The following is an 18053-nucleotide window of genomic DNA, read 5'->3' on the forward strand; positions in this document are numbered from 1 at the left end:
GGGTCGTGTTTAGTCACTATTTAGTGTGGTATTTTTTGACAATATTCACTCATCACGACAGTAAAATAGGGCATTCTAAGTCAAAATACTGCAGTATTTCCTCTCTCAATCAGTAGAATATTCTGTTTATGTATATACTGTATTTTACCAGTCAAAAGTTTAGAGACACGAATGGAAGTGTGTCCAAAAGATTGACTGGTACTGTACTATTATATACACATATCGATATCAGATTTATTTTACTCCCCAATATCGGTATCGGCCCCCAAAAACCCATATCAGTCGGACTCTAGAGAATACATATTTGTTTACGGTAGTTAATGAGTGGAAAACATAATTTAAAAACACATTTTGAATGACTCCTAGACAGACAGACAGCAACAGAGAAAGCAAACCTGCAAGCCAGCAACGAATTGCTTGGAAAGGCAGTTTGAGCAGGTTTGGTGTGATGGCCTTTAGACGTGCTGCCTCCACCTCACAGGAGTTCCCATAGTCCACAAAATAAACTCTGGCCTTACCCTCTCCACACACTTCTAATACCATGCCCCTGTACCAGTGGGCATCTCCTGCAAACAGGGAGCAAAAACATTGAAAATTGAATCTGTACAATAATTTGTCTTTTTCCTGAAAAAAATATTTTATTTAGCAAGGATTAGGGTTGCAAAGTGGCGGAACATTGGCGGAAACTTTCCAAACATTTCTGAAAATTCCCCAAAATTTCAAAAAAAAAAATTTTTTTAAATCACAGAAATTTCCCAAAATTTCTGGAAAGTTTCAGAAATGTTATGAGCATTTTCCACCCTTTTGCAACCCAAGCAAGGATGCATCAACTTAATGAAAATGGACAGTTAAGACTTTTACAATACATTGTTGTTAGAAATTATTTCCATTTTAAATAAATGCTGTTCTTTTGAACTTTGTATTTATAGAAACATAAAACATATTACACAATATTACCATTGTTACAGTATTTTATCAGGTAAATGGAGCCTTGATAAGCATAAAAGTCTTCTTTCAAAAGCATTAAAACAATCATACTGACACCAAACTTTTCAAAACATATCTAGGATCTTAAGTACAGTCTCAGCTGTCAACTTTTCTGCTTCCAGTAAATTAAGTTTTGATTCAATACAGGGGAAAAAAGGTGTCTTTTTGGTAGGGCTGCCCCTTAATAGTCGACTAATCATTAATCGACCAGAAGAGGCTTGGTCGACCAAAATTTTATTAGTCGCTTAGACACAGAAAAAAATCCATATTGGCGAAGTCACGCAGATCATTAATGGCTGGTCTATGGTAATACAGTACATCGGGCAGGACATTCAAATGCTCGCCTATCATTCATCAACCACAAATATGGCTTATCATCTGAAATATGTAAGTATCAGCAACTTTTACATGGCTGCTCAATCTAATGTTAACCTAGCGATATGTGCGCTGTTCAAGTGACTGTGAAAAGTGTGGAAGCTGAACAGCAGCGCACACTCACTGCAGGACAAATGGAGGCACCGGTGCGCTCACTTACTCCTAAAATACTCCATAATTTTTGCTCATACAGCTAAGAGTAATACATCTTTCAAATCTGTAAAGACTCTACATTTATTTGTGTGCACTCACAATAACAACAATGCGCTTTTGTAAAATAATGAAAGCAAGTTCAGTCTCTGTGAACTTGAGTGCGAAACTCCGTGTAAATCTTTGCTTTATAGACATTAAAGGGTTAGTTCACCCAAAAATGAAAATTTTGTCATTAATTACTCACCCCCGTGTTGTTCGAAACCCGTAAGACTTTCGTTCATCTTCGGAACACAATTTAAGATATTTTTGATGAAATGTGAGGGCTCTCTGGCACGAGATGATCCGTTTTATCGCTTACTGATGCGGAGACTCTGGGTTCGTACCAAAAGGTAAACTGATATTATGATTATTCCATGTAAACACCACATTTACCGGCTTAGTCACGGTGAAAGTGAAACTTTAACGATGCATAGTGCTTAAAGCCACGTTAAATTTAAATGTTTACAGCCACATGAAGCTGTTAGAAATTATATGAGAATTTCCTAGAAGCAAGGATAAAATAACATTTTGTGTACCCACCCTAACAAAGCTGAAATGTGGTACTTAATTCACTAAAATAAGTTTTATCTTACCATATCCAAAAACTCACTCACTCTTGTTATTTAATAGATTAAATGCACTAGAATTTTATTGAATAGTACGTGGAGACACGTTTTTAATTAAAATTCATATTAATCAAGTATTTATTGACTTTTAATGCACCTTATTTTGAAATGTACAGAAAGACGTGCTTTCATATGTCCTTTAGTTATGATTATTTCATTTATTCACTATAATATTCATTATTAATGTCTCATTTCAGTTTGGCACTAGTTTTATATTTATTCCAGTTTCTATGAAAAGGTTCATGTAGCGTGGATTAAAATTCTTATACAGAGTAAATCCTTTTCATTGAACACGTTAAAAATAAGTTTGAAAAAGTTGTCAGAAGCGTGGTGGTGGTGACGTTTGAGAGTGCATGTAAACACTCAATCGGATTGAACCCCAAAACTGAAAGCACTGCGCATGTGCAATGATGCAGAAATAGCGTAATGACGTGTGACAAGCCTAATGAACGGCTCTTCCTTTTGAATAAAGTGTTGTATAAATGCGTGTCCCATCTTTATGAAACTCTCCTTTCACTCAGCAACTGTGAAGTGGAGCAGGACAACCTCCCACCAGTCCTTGTTTTGGATTCTCATCCACAGGCAACCCGTTTTGGGCACGGAGAGGGGCATTTTTACTGCGTGATAAATAAGAGCAGCACGGCAGAGTGGTTTATATGTATATTTATCCATAAATGGATAAATATTAATTCTGCAGTTAAAAACAAATAAAGAAACCCTGTAGGAGTGTGGTTATTATGTGCAAACAGTGAGAAACTCTATATTTGTGCAGTGTGCACATGTCAAAAAAAATCTATTCCGATTTTAAGCTTGTGACAAACGAGCACATCAACCCAATCACTTTATTTAGCATTCATGTAAACACGACATTCAGATTCATCAATTGGAATGAATTCAGCAGGGGTTAAAGCAAAAAAAAAATCCTGAGCCTGAACTTTTTTCCGGGGGCAGGGCGGGGCAGCACATGCAAAGCATGCAATGACTGTGGCAACTTTAACATTTGAGAGGATACTATGGAAAAGTTATTGCTTTCTTTATTAAAACTGATTTTTTTTTTTCATGAATATATGTGACCCTGGACCACAAAACCAGTCTTAAGTGTCAATTTTTTGTGTCAAATTGAGATTTATACATCATCTGAAAGCTGAATAAATAATATTTCCATTGATCTATGGTTTGTTAGGATAGGACAATATTTGGTAAAGATACAACTATTTGAAAATCTGGAATCTGAGGGTGCAAAACAAATCTAAATATTGAGAAAATCACCTTTAAAGTTGTTCAAATTAAGTCCTTAATGCATATTACTAATCAAAAATTAAGTTTTTATATATTTACGGTAGGAAATTTACAAAATATCTTCATGGAACATTAATATCCTAATGATTTTTGGCATAAAAGAAAAATCAAAAATTTTGACCCATACAATATATTGTTGGCTGTTGCTACAAATATACCTGTGCTATTTATGACTGCTTTTGTGCTCCAGGGTCACACATGTCATATCACCATTTAAGTCCAGGGTCACAGATGGTTGACCTCAAGACACTTGGAAAATTATGAGCTATATCACCGCTTATCGACACTAGGGGTGTGACAATACACTTAGCTCACGAGATGAGACAAAATGCAGATACTTGGTTCATGGCATATGCAGAGCAAGAGTTTAGCCCCTTTCACACAAAGTACTGGTAAATTACCGGTACCTTTTCAAAAATCCTGGTAAATTTGTTCTAGCAATCATATCGTTTTATGAAGATGACATGATTACTCCGAGCTGTTTACAAAGCTCCGCTGCTTTTTAATTAGTTATTCTATGTAAATATGCGCTAGACGGACATCTTTGAACATTGTGCCTAGCAGCTTTTTGCAGATACTTGGTTCACTAGAACGTGACAATATTTTAAAACTATTTTTAAGAAATTTTCAATGACAAAACATTTGTCTTTTAATTACAAAAAGTAAAACAATGCAGTTGTATTTAGAAATATTTTAACTAATCTAGGGCTGTAACTAATGATTAATTCAGTAATCAAGTAATCTACTGATTATTTTGACAACATAGTAATCTGATATTTTTAGTAACAGACCTAAGTGAAAACCAGGCTTTAGTATGATATATATATATATATATATATATATATGTATGTCGGACATCTTTGAACATTGTGCCTAGCAGCTTTTTCAAAGTGTCACGCTTCTCCATTCATCAGGGCTGCGACTCCGCAATTGGATACTATTATGTGCGTCTCATGTTTATAAGAGCAAAACATTCTAATTGGCTAGTAATGTTAGTTTGGTTGAGAGTGAAAGCTGTGCTCCTCTCATACCATTGGTAGGTGAACTCATGGACTCGAAAGTGATATCAATCAACAAGATTTTTTTTTTTTTTTTTTTTTTTTTTTAAATGTAGGACCATTTTTTTCCGCAGCCAAACGCTGCACGCCGGAGATCCGGAGAACTTTAAGCCCTGATTCAATCTGATTGAACCAAAAATTGTGCATGTAAGCGTAGCCAGTGTCGCCAACTTCATCTCTTTAACCGAAACAAAGAAAGCACTTGTTTATCAGTGAATTATTAAAATGTTAATGCAGCCTCCTTACTGTTTTTCCTAGACGCATTCATAATCATTACTTCTGGCGATGTGCTGTGGCTAGCTTTATTCATGTGCTTGAGCGCTTATTAGGCTATGTACGCAATTAAAGGCTCATTATAATGATTTAAATGGTTTATTAATAACCGAGCGATTAGTCGACTAATGCTTAATGAACGACTACTAGTCGACCAGAAAAATTCTTAGTCAAGGGCAGCCCTACTTTTTGGTTTGTTTCTGTTACTTTCATTGTAAGTGCGTTACTGTAACCATGGTGTTTGCTTCTGAAGGATGAGTCAGTATCACCTGTGAAGAGAGCACAACATGGTTCTCCCACAGTGGGGGTGAAGGAAGCTCTCTCTGATTCACAGTGCTTCATGAGCTCATAGGACAGCTCTGTCAGGATATGTGCATCTGCCAGACACAAATAATTACAAACACATACATAATGAGTCCCATAAAGTAGAAAAAAATACTGATGGACAACCGCACCTGCTTTGCTGTAGTTGTAACAGTAGAATTCATCAAGGCTCTTCAGACTACTGATTACCAGCTCCACCTTTTGGCCATCAAAGGGAAGTTCAGCACAAGTCCACTCCATTTTCTCAACAACAGGTGGACTGAGGGCTAGAGTAAAATGAAAAGAAAAAAAAATCAATTATCCTTTAAAAGAATGATCAGAAATGGCTAAAAATAAAGTTATTACAACTATTCTTCACTTACGGGGCATTTCAGGGAAGGAGGCTTGAGTCGGTTCATGTTTCTCTGTCTCCACACTTTCAATGGCAGCATAACCCATGTTAACCAACACCTCAGCGGCATTGGTCTGAGGGTCACTGGACTCATCAATCATGGACACCAGAGCCCTACCATCCTTCTTACCCAGAATCTCAACCCGAATGAAGCGGTTGCAAACTAGACGTTTCACCATCAAAATGGTCTCCTCTGACCAGGTGCCTGTTGGACACTTTATACCTAGAGCAATATGAATGTTAAAGGGTTAAGGTGAGTAATTATTGACAGAACTTTCATTTTTGGGTGAACTATCCCTTTAATGAATCAAGAAACAAACCTTTGGCTCAGCATATACAGATTTGCATGCATGCACACAATTACAAATCGGTGAATGAATCATTGTACTGTACCTGCTAGAGAACAAGGGATTGCTTGAGTTGCCAAAGCCAGCAACTCTTTGCTGATTGGTCGTAGACGATTTAACTCAACCTCCTCGGAGTTACCAAAGTCTATGTATCCAACACACACACGATCTTCCGAGGAATATGCCAGAACTTTAGCTCTATACCATTGATTGTCTTCTGTAATACATGGAGATCAGTTCAGAAGACATCAAATTTGTTTTTGTTTTTTTATTCAACTGCACCCAATCCCTTTCACTGTACAAGTAGCAGCACTATGGACATTTGTACATGAATCAAACAGAAAAGGATAAAGAAATATGAAAAGAAAAACTGTCTGAAGACACTGGTCTGACCAGAGAAGAGCGAGCAGCAGACAGTTCCTGGTGCAGGTCTGAAGTTCTCACTGGCCGGAGTGTTTGAGCAGTGCTCCCTTAAGTTCCCCTGCAGCTGCTGGATTACACCTAAATACATGAAGACTGCATCATACACTGAACCTACTGAAAGTACATTGAGCATATATTTCATAAAAAGGCAGAAAATGACAACAGATGCTGCTAAAATATTGCAACAAATCTTAAGAACTTTAAGAAATTTACATAATTTAAGAAATTAACATTTATTCAGCAAGGATGCATTAAATTAACTGTCACTTTTGATCAAAGACATTTATAATATTACAGATTTCTATTTCAAATAAATGGTGTTCCATCTATTTTTTTTTTTTAAAAATTTTAAGTATTATTTTCCACAAATATTAATCAGCATAAATAAGCATAGTTTAATGATTTCTGAAGGATCATGTGACACTGAAGACTTAAATATTTATAAAAAATAAAAATAAAATTTATTAAAGCTGTCCGTAACTTTTTTGTGTTCAAAATTAACAAAATGTATATAATAAGCGAGTACACCATTAATCCATTTTCCAAACCGTGTTTTTGGCTTATCCAGAATCCCTATGATACACCTATAATAAGTGTTTATATTTTGACTATTTAGACTGGTTCGGGTAGGTACCGCTGCAGAGTAGCCCAGTACCTGCGTGATTCGCCATAGACATAAACAGAGAGAAGTAGCTCCGGCTACAATGTTCTTCTGCAAGACGCCAGCAGCTCTGTTTATTAACTGCTAGAGCGCCAAAAGTTACGGACTGCAGCTTTAAATATATTTTTTTTTTTTTATTAATTGTATCACACAATGACAGTATTATTGTTTTTACTGTGTTTCGATCCAATAAATGCAGCTTTTAAATGCAATTTAAAAAAAATAATAATAATAATTAAATACCCCAAACTTATCAGTGGTAATGAATGTATACTAATGTCATGTAATAATAATGACATTGAGATAAAATTGTGTTTTAAACTGAGTTGAGGAAAACTCACTCGTATTTTCAAGCTTTTGACAGAGAATCTCTGAGGGAGACTGGAGGTGGGTGACAACAGCAGTGAATGTGTCTCCCACTCCCTGAGTCAATGGCTCTGGAGGCCTGGCGTCAGAGTTCTCATTCTTTCCACCAGAGAAGCGCTTGAAGTTCTCAAAGGATGCCGACATCAATGAATCTGAAGGAAGATGCAAACAGATGGAGGTGAAAAACAAAGAATGGAGTGAAACATAAGATAAAAAAGCAACTCACTGATGTCGTGTTCAGTCTGTGGTTTGACCGAAACGTCCTCCTTTACAGCATAGCCCTGCTCTATCAGGAAAGTGCTCATGTATTTACCTGTGAAACCAATTTAGATCTTCAATTTAAGTCTTGTGCGTTTCACACAAAGCTCTCCAAACAGTCACTGCAGTGAACCATGTATGCCCTACCAAGAGTGCTTAGAGGAACATCTACAGCAAGCAGAGCTCCATCATTCACGATATCCAACACTGTGAAAGTGAGAATCTTTCCAGCAATTAACTGTCTTATAGCAATAGTGCATTCGCCAGTCCAACTTCCTGTCAGAGGCTTTACCCCAGCAACACAACACTGCAAAGCCTGTCAGACACAAAAAAGCAGCTTTGCCAATAGCATGACATAGTGGCATCATCAAAATATTAAAATATAATAATAATGTATTATGGAATAGATATACAACTCACAAATGGTGGTGCAGCATCGATGTTCTCAAAGAGAGGCCTTATGTTGTCAAACGTAACATTCTCCTCATTTCCAAAGTCGATGTAAAACACACGGGCAACTCTGCGGGCCACATCGACTGACTGAACCTCAGCTCGATACCAGTTCTAAATCAGCATGAAAAAGACCAAACTGAGTACTAGAATATTCACTACAGTCTATGTTTTGAGACCGATAATTCCATTGTCCTGTTAAGCAGTGCACTGACACACAGGAACAATAATGCTTATTTCACAAACATAGTAATCACTGGGGTTCTGACAAATGTAACGAATTAAATAAAATATATATAAAATTGCCTCACCCGATCAAGAGAAAATTTTACAGCACAGAGCTCCCCAATTTCAGGCTTGTACTCAGCAGCAAATGAAGTGCTATAGGCCTTCTGGAGCTCTTTGGTGATGTTTTTCAGGGACTCCATCATCTCCACTGACTGCAGGTGAATGGAAAATTCCCCAGGGTTCCTCAGATCAATCACTGTACCCTGAAAAAAGATCCACTGTGAGCCACAATATCTGTGTATGGGGCACAAAGCAATATAGACCTAAACTGAAAAGTACCTGAATCTCAGATGCTTTAGAAACAACATTCTTGCGCAAATCACGTCGATACATTCTCTTTGGCTGTACATCAACACCGATTTCCTTTATTAAAAAAAATAAATACAAGTTATGAAGGAATTAGATGGAATAACTAACAATTGTAAATGCAAGTCACTATAGCAACCAATGAAATACCTTAGCTTGAAGGCCACCAAGTCCATTTCCACTTGGTATTGGTGTGGATTCCTTAGTTTTCTCACTGATTGGAAAAAAAGGCATATTTTCACATTGTGCTTCCAACATGCAAATGACACTAATATCGAGAAAACATCCCTGCTAGTACCTGGCAACTTCTGAGATGCTAGCTTTGCAGACATGTCGATGAGCTTTCCAATCCTGAGACTGACAAGCTACAGAACAGTAGCATGTTTTTTTACAACGAGTGCACCTGAAGTTTCCTAAAGAGGATACAAGAAAATAATCCCAAATGAACTACTCATTCTGCCAATCAAAACCATCAAAGGCATAAGGCACCAGTATCAGTGGGCAGGACTCTTTTACATGTGCACTGGAAAAAATTATTTGTTTTCCATTACAACTAATCTAAAAAATCTTTAAAATTACTAAGACTTGTGTTCTAAAAAAAATATATATCAAAATCAAATAAAAAGTGTCAAAATGTTACGATATCTAAGAGGTGTATTTGGACTTTTTTCTTTATTAAAATTAGATAGTGAAGAGGCTCTGGGATGTGTGATAGAATGGAGTATATGCTTAAACTAACATGAGGAACATATTATATAAACTAACTGTCATATGTATATATGCCATCATACATATTCATTTATTTTATTTACACTCTTTGCATCTTTAAACTTTCCTTTCAACACTGCCAGTGGTGTTTGTTGGAGAAATAATTCATTTTAAAATGCACATACAAGGTATAAACCCAATAAAGATACTAAAAAAATCCAAATGTTATACTCCATTATATATATAAACAAGACAAATCTGTCAATGTGGTAAAAAAATAAAATAAAGGTTCTTTTTCTTACCACATCGGCAGATTTTTTGTTTAAGCATATACTAAATTTGATCAAATTTTCTGAATATCTTAAGTAGTTCTCCTTCTCAAGTAAATGTATCCTGATTTAACAATGTTTAGATATTTGTACTGGAAAACAATACAAAATATTGTGCTAGAAAATAATTTTTGCAGTGTGACAAAGTAATGATGAACACTGAAATCAAGCAAAGTAACCTACCCTGGTGACTGCAGTAATTGCACAGCTTTACCAGTGGGCCCACCATAGACCCGGCTGTCTGTGGGGGAGACAAAAAATCTCCACACTGCAGAAAAATTAAACACTTTAACTACTACAGAATGCTCTCTGATCTCTGCTTAAAGGGCTAGTTCACCCAAATATGACAATGCTGTTATTATTTACTCACCCTCAAAATGTTCCAAACCTGTATGAATTTAATTCTAGTGCTGAACACTTAAGAAGATATTTTGAAGAATGTGGGAAACCAAACTGTTTCTGGTCCCCATTGAGACATCCATACGTTTGGAACAACTTGATATCAAGTGATGACGATTTTTAGTTTTGGGTGCACTATCCCTTTAAAGCCAATGTCAAAGTGTTGAGAAATATTAGGTGTCTGAATAATAAAAAAATAACTTCAAAAAATACATTTTAAAGGGATGGTTCACTGGGCTTTTTTCTAGGCTTGTTAATGCTTAGTTTTTTAAAAACTGCATTATTTTTCACAGAATTTACCTTTCCACACCGCTCTGTCCCTTCTCTGAGAAGCACGCTGATCATTTCCTTCTTATATGAAGCCCCTTTCTCAGAAAAATTACATTTATATGGGTTTGTGATGTCACGGACCCGGGAAGTAACTTGCTGTAGTCCCTACCAGCCGTTTTTGTAGGCATTAAATCGCCAGAATTTTAAATTTTGCATTGAACTTTCAGCTTCGTAACTTTGCAGATACTGTTTATGCTCAAACAGCAACATTAGACACTAACGTTAAAAAAGTGAAATCGCAATAAACCACCCCTTTAAGAATAAATACACGTCTGTCTATATATATATAGTGTCTGTATATATACAGACATTATCACATACGTACATTCTGACTATTTTTTGCAGAAATCACATTCTCCTTTCTAACGGCATCACCCACAGGACCTAAAGTAGAAAAGAACATTATCTAGGTGCATTTTTTTTTTTTATGACATGCATATGTAATTTTCAAAAACATTTCACCCATACCATCTTCTAGAATGTCACTTGCTAGCAGATTTTCTTTAGCAAGCTCAGGAAATGTTGGTGCTGGGCCTCTAGGAGTAACGTTAAGTGAAATCGGTCCAGTCGCAGGTCTCCTCAAAGGGAGATTGGGTCTCATCAGGGTCTGAGTAAAGGCTCGATTCATTCTTCCTCAGTTTTACTGTTGAGTGAAATACATTGTTAATCAGTACCACTGGTCATTGTGTGCGTATTTGGGATTATGCAAGGCTAGTCAATTCTGCTCCTGGAGAGCCAACTTCCTGCAGAGTTTAGCTCTAATAGACCTTCATTAGCTGGTTCAGGTGTGTTTGATTAGAGCTTCAGGTAAGTAACGTTTTATCTCAAGCAAGAACACTGACACAATGTTTAACGCACGTGGTGGGTCATATATGTCCTGGCATAATAAGTTACTTCTGCTTTTGTACAAATATGTGAATACAGCACGCAAGCGTCTCACAAGACTTTCCTAGATCAAACTTACATTATAGTCTCTGAACTAACTACAAAATACAGTGAGATGAATATATGTATGGCATTCATTCTGAGAACCCAATGCTGTTCACATCGCACGTGGCTTGCTAGGTTAATCGACAGAGCACGTTTATTATTCACATGTCTTATACCATTCAGTCTGTTCAATTTGTTGGGTAAGACTTAATACGTAATATGGAAAGTATGTAACAACTTTACCGATTATATTCTTGCGGAGATGAAGGATGTTCCTCACTTTGACAGGAGCAGGTCACCGCGTGGTAAAATTCACTCAATGCGCATGCTCAATTGAACGACCTCGCTGTGACCTAAGGGCTTCACGTGACTGGGGAGCTTTTTTTCTGCTTTTCAAGTAGGTTACGTAAAAAGTCATTGTTGTGCAATATATTTCGTCAGATACTCGAAGGAACGTTGTTTATTATTATTTTTATTTATGAATGTATAAAACCTGCACAGATATTGTTTTAATGTAAATGTAAGATATAGAGGAGACATGGAGGACGAAACCTGCAAAAACAATAAATAAATAAATACACAAATAAATAAATAAATATGCAAATAAATAAATGTCTGTATAAATACACAAATTCTTGTTTAAATGCATGTAGAAATAATTAATTTAATGATTAAAGTAGGCAAATAAATCAAATAAATTAGTGGACAAATGGAAAATGTTTAAGGAAATGCTAAACTCATCCTATTTATTTTCCTTTGATCACTCATTTATTTCTGAATGTTGTTCCACATTTATTTTTCCTCTGCACAACATGCTAATGAGAGGGTGTCAACCATGAACTTGGTCGGGGTCATGTGATAGCTGGGGGTGCGGCTTTCCCCTTACAGGAAATGCATGGTGTTAATCCAGTATGGCAGGGATCCTCAAATCTGGCCCACGAGATCCACTTTCCTGCAGAGTTTAGCTCTAACCCTAATCAAACACACCCGAGCATGCTAATTAATGTCTTCAGGATCATTAGAAAATCACAGGTAGCTGAGTTTGATCAGGGTTGGAGCTAAAATCTGCAGCACATTGGACCTCCAGGGTAAGATTTGAGGAACCCTGCAGTATGGCCTACCTAAAGTCACTTTTTCCGTTCAACAGAGCAAGATACATTAAAAACTGAGCTGTATTGTCCGTACAGTATCTGTGACTTTGTAAACGACCCAACGAAATGGCCAGTGTTGTTTCCTGACGTCATTTTTTTGTAACCCGATTGAGTCTCCAGCTAGAGACAACTGTAATATCAGTATCCCATGGTCATCGTGAGATGACTGGTATGGGGAGGTTTAACCGAGGAACAGACCGTTTTTTCCCATTAGTTATCAGAACAGAAAATACAGGCGACAAAAGTATGTTTATTAAGCAAATAACGGTTCAGTATTACAATTAAGAATACTGTTAAGAATACAATTAAGAATTGGCCACTTAAAATCTTTTATGATTTAGCTCTCATGATTATAACTACAAAACTAACCCTATGAAAAAGTGTAAGATAATAATCAGTCACCTTGACTGATGGAGTTAATACACATGCGCAGGCAAACGCTCAAGCGCGTCACACACGATCCGCCTACTCTTGCATAATTGACACCCTCTCAGTAGCATGTTGTGCAGAGGGGAAAAAAAAGTGGAACTACATTCAGAAATAAATGAGTGATCAAAGGAAAATAGTTAGGATGAGTTTAGCATTTCCTTAAACATTTTCCATTTGCCCACCAATTCATATAATTTATTTGCCTACTTTCATCATATGTATAATTATTTATGTATTTAAACAAGAATATGTGTATTTATGCACACATTTATTTATTTATTTGTGTATTTATTTATTTATTTATTTATTGTTTTGCAAGTTTCGTCCTCCATACATTTAAAACAGTTACAGTAATAAATTAAGATATTAAAAAAACATCAATATGGTATATTAAAATGAGATTTGAAGTAAATATAGAAGTAGGCTAAATATGAGATAAAATATGTGCATAGACTGTCGAAATCTCTAAAATAAAAAATAATAATAAAAAATACATTGGACAAGATTGAAGTTGTATCTGTTTGTTTTGCTGTTCTTTACACACTAGTGTTTCAATATATTGATGCAATTCAAATTTGAACTGCACAAAAATGTTTTTTTTTTTACCACCTACTGTCACGAATCCGGTCCATGAACTTCCGTCTGCTTGCCATCAGAGGTCACCCTTTCCATTACATTGACTCTCGCACTACATAAACTGTTGCATATCATCCCGGACTACATATCCCATCATCCATTGTACTGATTGCACACAGCACTGATTGCACACAGCTGTATCCAATCACACATTCACTATATATCACTCAATCTGACTCCTATCAAACTGCAGAGTATTGTAAGCGCTTATCGCCAGCAGTGATAGCTATTTTACAGAGCCCTTGTTAGTTTCCCAGTCCTAGCTTAGTCTTGCCCTGTCTGTTTTCTTGGTTTCTGATCGTTGCCTGTTTTCCTGGATGTATCCCTCTAGTCTCGCCCTTTTGATTCTGTTCGCCGATCATTGACCTACGCTAGCCCTAGGATTATTCTTGTGTCTTACCCGCAGTATACCTGTTTGCCATTGTTCGACCCTGCCTGTGTTTCTGACCTCTTCTACTTTAAATAAAAGCTTGCACATGGATCCGCACGTCTCACGTCTTGTCAGCCCCGTAACACCTACATTTGTAAATGCAATAATTATTATTTTTTTAATTGTTTTATATTATTGTAATATTTGTTTCTCTAGATATTAAGTGCTATAGAGTTACACCAAAGCAATTTGTACAGCTAGGCATACTTTCACTTTCAGCTTCTTAATCCTGTCAAAATTTGTGAACAATGTCCTCTAAACTTAACAAATTTCTTTATATAGGTAAACATATGTACATTTATGTATTTATTTTGATTGAAGCCTTATTTCAGACTGAAATTGCCACTGAGTTTCCAGTGAGTTCTGGACCAAGCATCTGAAGATTCTTGAAAAAAATCAACATGGTTTCCACAAAAAAGCAGACTTGTGCTGGGTTTTGTTTAACTGGAAAAACCAGCTGTCACACAACGTGGCAGTGGTTGCAAAACAGTGCATTTGAATAGCCGGTCCCATTGAGAAGTGTTCAAACGTTCGTTTAAAGGTGTTTAGAAAGAGGTAAGACAAAGATTTAGTCCACATATGCACAAGTCTTCTTGTGGCTTATTGTCATATTTGCTTTTTAGAGTACATTGTGCAGAAATTAACTTTGATAGCACATTTAGTTGGGTGAACAGGAAGAATGATCTTATTTAGCATTTAGCTTGTGTTTAGCTGTTATGTCAGAAAAACAAGCACTACACGTTTTTTCATTAATATAACTAAAGTTTTAAATATTTACCAATTTGCAGTGGTTTGGAATCAAACACATATGTTACCTCACTCAGCTAATAATTTAGGCAAGACATTACAGGAAAAAACATTCATACTAGTGGAAGAAAAACATCCAAAATACTGTACACATTTGAGTTTATTTTATCTAATTCTATCTATAGAGTGCAATTAGACTATAAAGTCAGTTTTCTCAAAATGAGTTATTTTAATCATGCACTGAGCCAGAAATCTCATCAATAGCAATTTTTTTCTTGCATTAAAGTGACACAGATGGCCAGACCATTAAATGTGACTTTATTCAGAGTTCTTATTTTCGCACGAACAGGATTGAGATAAATATAAAGATATCCATTAAACAATGAACAAGCTGAGAAGAAGAAGTACTATCAACTTAGTGAAAGAGCTTGATGCCTTTCCTAAAGTTCCAGAGAGCTATGTTGAAACATCAGCTTTTGGTGGCACAGGTGAATTTTTATATTTTCTGTCTGAATATTACAGATGTTAGCTACAGTGCATGTTATTGATTAAGACTTTTGGTTCTCTTCCTAGTGTCACTGATTGTATTCCTCCTCATGGCACTTCTGACCATCTCCGAGTTTTTTGTATACCAGGACTCATGGATGAAATATGAATATGAAGTAGACACAGATTTTACTAGGTGTGTATACAGTATTTGTCATGCTTACATCTTGAGATTTTGTCAAACACGTTTTTTAGAGAATTTGAAAGACCTGAGCTGATTTTTTTTTTTTTGGTCTTTGACAGTAAATTGAAGATAAAAATTGACATCACGGTTGCAATGAAATGTTCAAGTAAGTAGCCTACATCTGTTATACATTGTATTTTTTTTTTCAAATAGTTTTATGCCAATGTGTATTAATTATTCTGAATCAAGGCATCCTATGTAAAAGGTTTTAAGCCCATTTGTTTTGTATAGGAGTGGGTGCAGATGTGTTGGATGTTGCTGGCGCTGTCATTGCATCAAAGGAACTTAAATATGATGCTGTAAGTGACTTCAAGCCATCTGCTGCATTTCATATTTCACTAGATAACTTACCAGAACCCATAGCAACTGTTTTCTCTTTTTTTTTCAGGTAAGCTTTGAGCCCTCTCAAAAGAAAAAAATGTGGTATCAGTATGTATAACATCTTTTTCAGTTATTAATCATTGATATTGTAGTAATACACAATTATGATATAATAAAATAGACAATGTATATGCAATTATAGTAAGTCTTCATCTCTGATTCTTGTTTTTAAGGATATTACATCAGATTCAAAACAGACTGAGGGAAGAGCATTCACTTCAAGATGTACTCTTTAAATCAGCGCTGAAAGGATACTTTTCTGACCCAGTTCCACAGTACATCTGTTTAAATAATTATTATAATATTTAATCCAACATGTACAGTGATTATTACGGATTTGATCAAACATGATAGAGCTAAAGCTTTTCCGTTTCTAACAATTAATTGAATGGTTAATCATGCAGTGGATAATTCTGTTTTTGCTTTTTTTCTTTGCACAGAAATAATTCTACATCCAATTCCCAGAATGCATGTAGGATACATGGAAAAATCTATGTCAATAAAGTGGCGGGAAATTTCCATATCATATTGGGCAAGTACGTATATGCTTTTTTTAGCTACAGAAATACAGCTGTACTTTAGCCGTTATAAAGATGTCTCCTAAGAAATTACGTGTTGATTCTGTGCTCATAGACCAATTGATACTATCAGAGGTCATGCCCATTTTGCTTCATTAATCAAAAATGAAGGTACGTTTTACTCACAGTTATTAAGTAAGGTAATTATTTTTAGATTCATCAAAATATCATTGGAAGATTGTAATTAAATTACACACTTGTCAAGGCACAAACCATTTACTTTTAAAGACATATTTCATTACCTTAATTTGTCATGGAATTCTTTAGATATCCTCCAGATGGAGGACACTCACTTTGCAATTAGTTTTTTTTTAAATAATTTTATAATTCACATTTAAATGATGTTCTTTTCTATTGTTTCTATTGTTTTCTAATGCAAATCCTTATACTTAGTTGTCTTTCTCATTTTTCCAGCTGCTCTTAACTTCTCACATCGAATAGATTATTTATCTTTTGGAAACGATGTTCCTGGACACATCAATCCCCTTGATGGCTCAGAAAAAATTACATTAGAGCGTAGGTCTTTTTTGTTATATATTTCAATGTTTGTCCAACATAACCCACAGCACAATATGCAGTCTATATTAGATTGATTTCATGTATGCAAATATGCAGGTAGGCCTACATTTAAAAGTAGAATAAGTAGAGAATATACTTACCAACACATTGACTCTGTTCTTAATCTGTTTTTTTTTCTTTCAGAAAATATGCTGTTTCAGTATTTTATCACAGTTGTGCCCACCAAGCTGCACACATCAGGTGTTTCAGTGAACATGCACCAGTTTTCTGTTACAGAACAGGTAGGTTCTAGGGTATTTGTGCATGCATTTGTACATGTGTGTGAAAGTGTGTGTTTCTGATGGTCATATTGCCTGTCATATAGGAGCGTGTTGTAAGCAATGAGAAAGGCAATTATGGTGTATCTGGGATCTTTATTAAATATAAACTGAGTCCATTAATGGTGAGGGTGACAGAAGAGCATATGCCTTTCTCTGCTTTCCTTGTGAGACTGTGTGGCATCATTGGAGGAATCTTTTCTACTTCAGGTAACTTTCACAGGCTATACAAAGTAAATAAAAGACTAAATCAATTACAGTATATGTTTATATTGTTTATGGTCGTAATTTTCAATATTATTAAACATACCAAGTTCATAAAATGTGTTATTAGAGTGTTGTTGGCATGCAATGACTTTTGTGAACATGGATATCAGCAGGTGTAGCTTCAAAGGTTTTTCTTGTCCTCTGCTCCTTGACACAGGTCTGCTCCACAGATTTATTGGTTATTTTGTTGACATTGTCTGCTGTCACTTTAGACTTGGTGCAGATCAATCCCAGGAGGTGAGTCACTACTAAGTCACAATGCATGATTTACTTTGGGGAAAAAAATAAAGCAATGTAACTACGAATCATGTGCTGATCTTACTAATTGGGTTTTTGTTTTTCAAGGTTGTCCCTGATTAGGACCCCTGGAACATTTACATGTATTTATTTTGCAGAGACATTTATCTAAAGCGCCGAGAATCATAAATAGGTCCTGGACAGTAGCCTAGAAACCAACACAAATTATTTTGTTTACAACTGCAATTACATATTATATACCATTCGCAATGCTTCATGGGATTGTAGTGTATTCCATCATTAAAGCCATT

General features: G+C 35.8%; 2 protein-coding genes across 2 annotated transcripts in view; one reads left to right on the plus strand and one right to left on the minus strand.

Moving 5' to 3' along the window:
- LOC107566104 (tudor domain-containing protein 1-like) overlaps positions 1-11678 on the minus strand; it is a 28726-nt gene extending 17048 nt beyond the window's left edge. The window contains exons 1-18 of the mRNA XM_016251477.1: positions 11564-11678; positions 10859-11033; positions 10716-10774; positions 9845-9929; positions 8923-9037; positions 8775-8838; positions 8598-8681; positions 8342-8521; positions 8001-8144; positions 7728-7896; positions 7549-7635; positions 7298-7474; positions 6266-6373; positions 5919-6089; positions 5497-5748; positions 5266-5400; positions 5080-5187; positions 396-566 (exon numbers count right to left, since the gene is read on the minus strand). Of these exons, the coding sequence (XP_016106963.1) occupies positions 396-566; positions 5080-5187; positions 5266-5400; positions 5497-5748; positions 5919-6089; positions 6266-6373; positions 7298-7474; positions 7549-7635; positions 7728-7896; positions 8001-8144; positions 8342-8521; positions 8598-8681; positions 8775-8838; positions 8923-9037; positions 9845-9929; positions 10716-10774; positions 10859-11018 (2269 nt within the window). The 5' untranslated portion in view covers positions 11019-11033; positions 11564-11678. The remainder of the gene's footprint in view (positions 1-395; positions 567-5079; positions 5188-5265; positions 5401-5496; positions 5749-5918; positions 6090-6265; positions 6374-7297; positions 7475-7548; positions 7636-7727; positions 7897-8000; positions 8145-8341; positions 8522-8597; positions 8682-8774; positions 8839-8922; positions 9038-9844; positions 9930-10715; positions 10775-10858; positions 11034-11563) is intronic.
- A 2616-nt stretch (positions 11679-14294) lies between these two features.
- Positions 14295-18053, plus strand: LOC107566028 (endoplasmic reticulum-Golgi intermediate compartment protein 2-like). Its single transcript, XM_016251395.1, has 14 exons — positions 14295-14521; positions 15063-15201; positions 15287-15395; positions 15503-15549; positions 15675-15742; positions 15832-15872; positions 15998-16099; positions 16265-16360; positions 16458-16513; positions 16817-16918; positions 17105-17202; positions 17286-17448; positions 17663-17742; positions 17851-18053. The coding sequence occupies exons 2-14, from the start codon at positions 15096-15098 to the stop codon at positions 17863-17865; spliced, it is 1083 nt and encodes a 360-aa protein (XP_016106881.1). The 5' UTR covers positions 14295-14521; positions 15063-15095; the 3' UTR covers positions 17866-18053.

The sequence above is a fragment of the Sinocyclocheilus grahami genome, unplaced genomic scaffold (genome assembly GCF_001515645.1).
Source record: "Sinocyclocheilus grahami isolate Dianchi unplaced genomic scaffold, SAMN03320097.WGS_v1.1 scaffold26.1, whole genome shotgun sequence".
NCBI classification, from domain to species: Eukaryota; Metazoa; Chordata; class Actinopteri; order Cypriniformes; family Cyprinidae; genus Sinocyclocheilus; species Sinocyclocheilus grahami.

Coding starts and splice junctions, on each gene's coding strand:
- LOC107566028 (XM_016251395.1), top strand. CDS start 15,096: ATGAACAAGCTGAGAAGAAGAAGTACTATCAACTTAGTGAAAGAGCTT. Junction 16,919..17,104: donor AGAAAAAATTACATTAGAGC/GTAGGTCTTTTT, acceptor TTTTTCTTTCAG/AAAATATGCTGTTTCAGTAT. Junction 17,449..17,662: donor AGGAATCTTTTCTACTTCAG/GTAACTTTCACA, acceptor TCCTTGACACAG/GTCTGCTCCACAGATTTATT.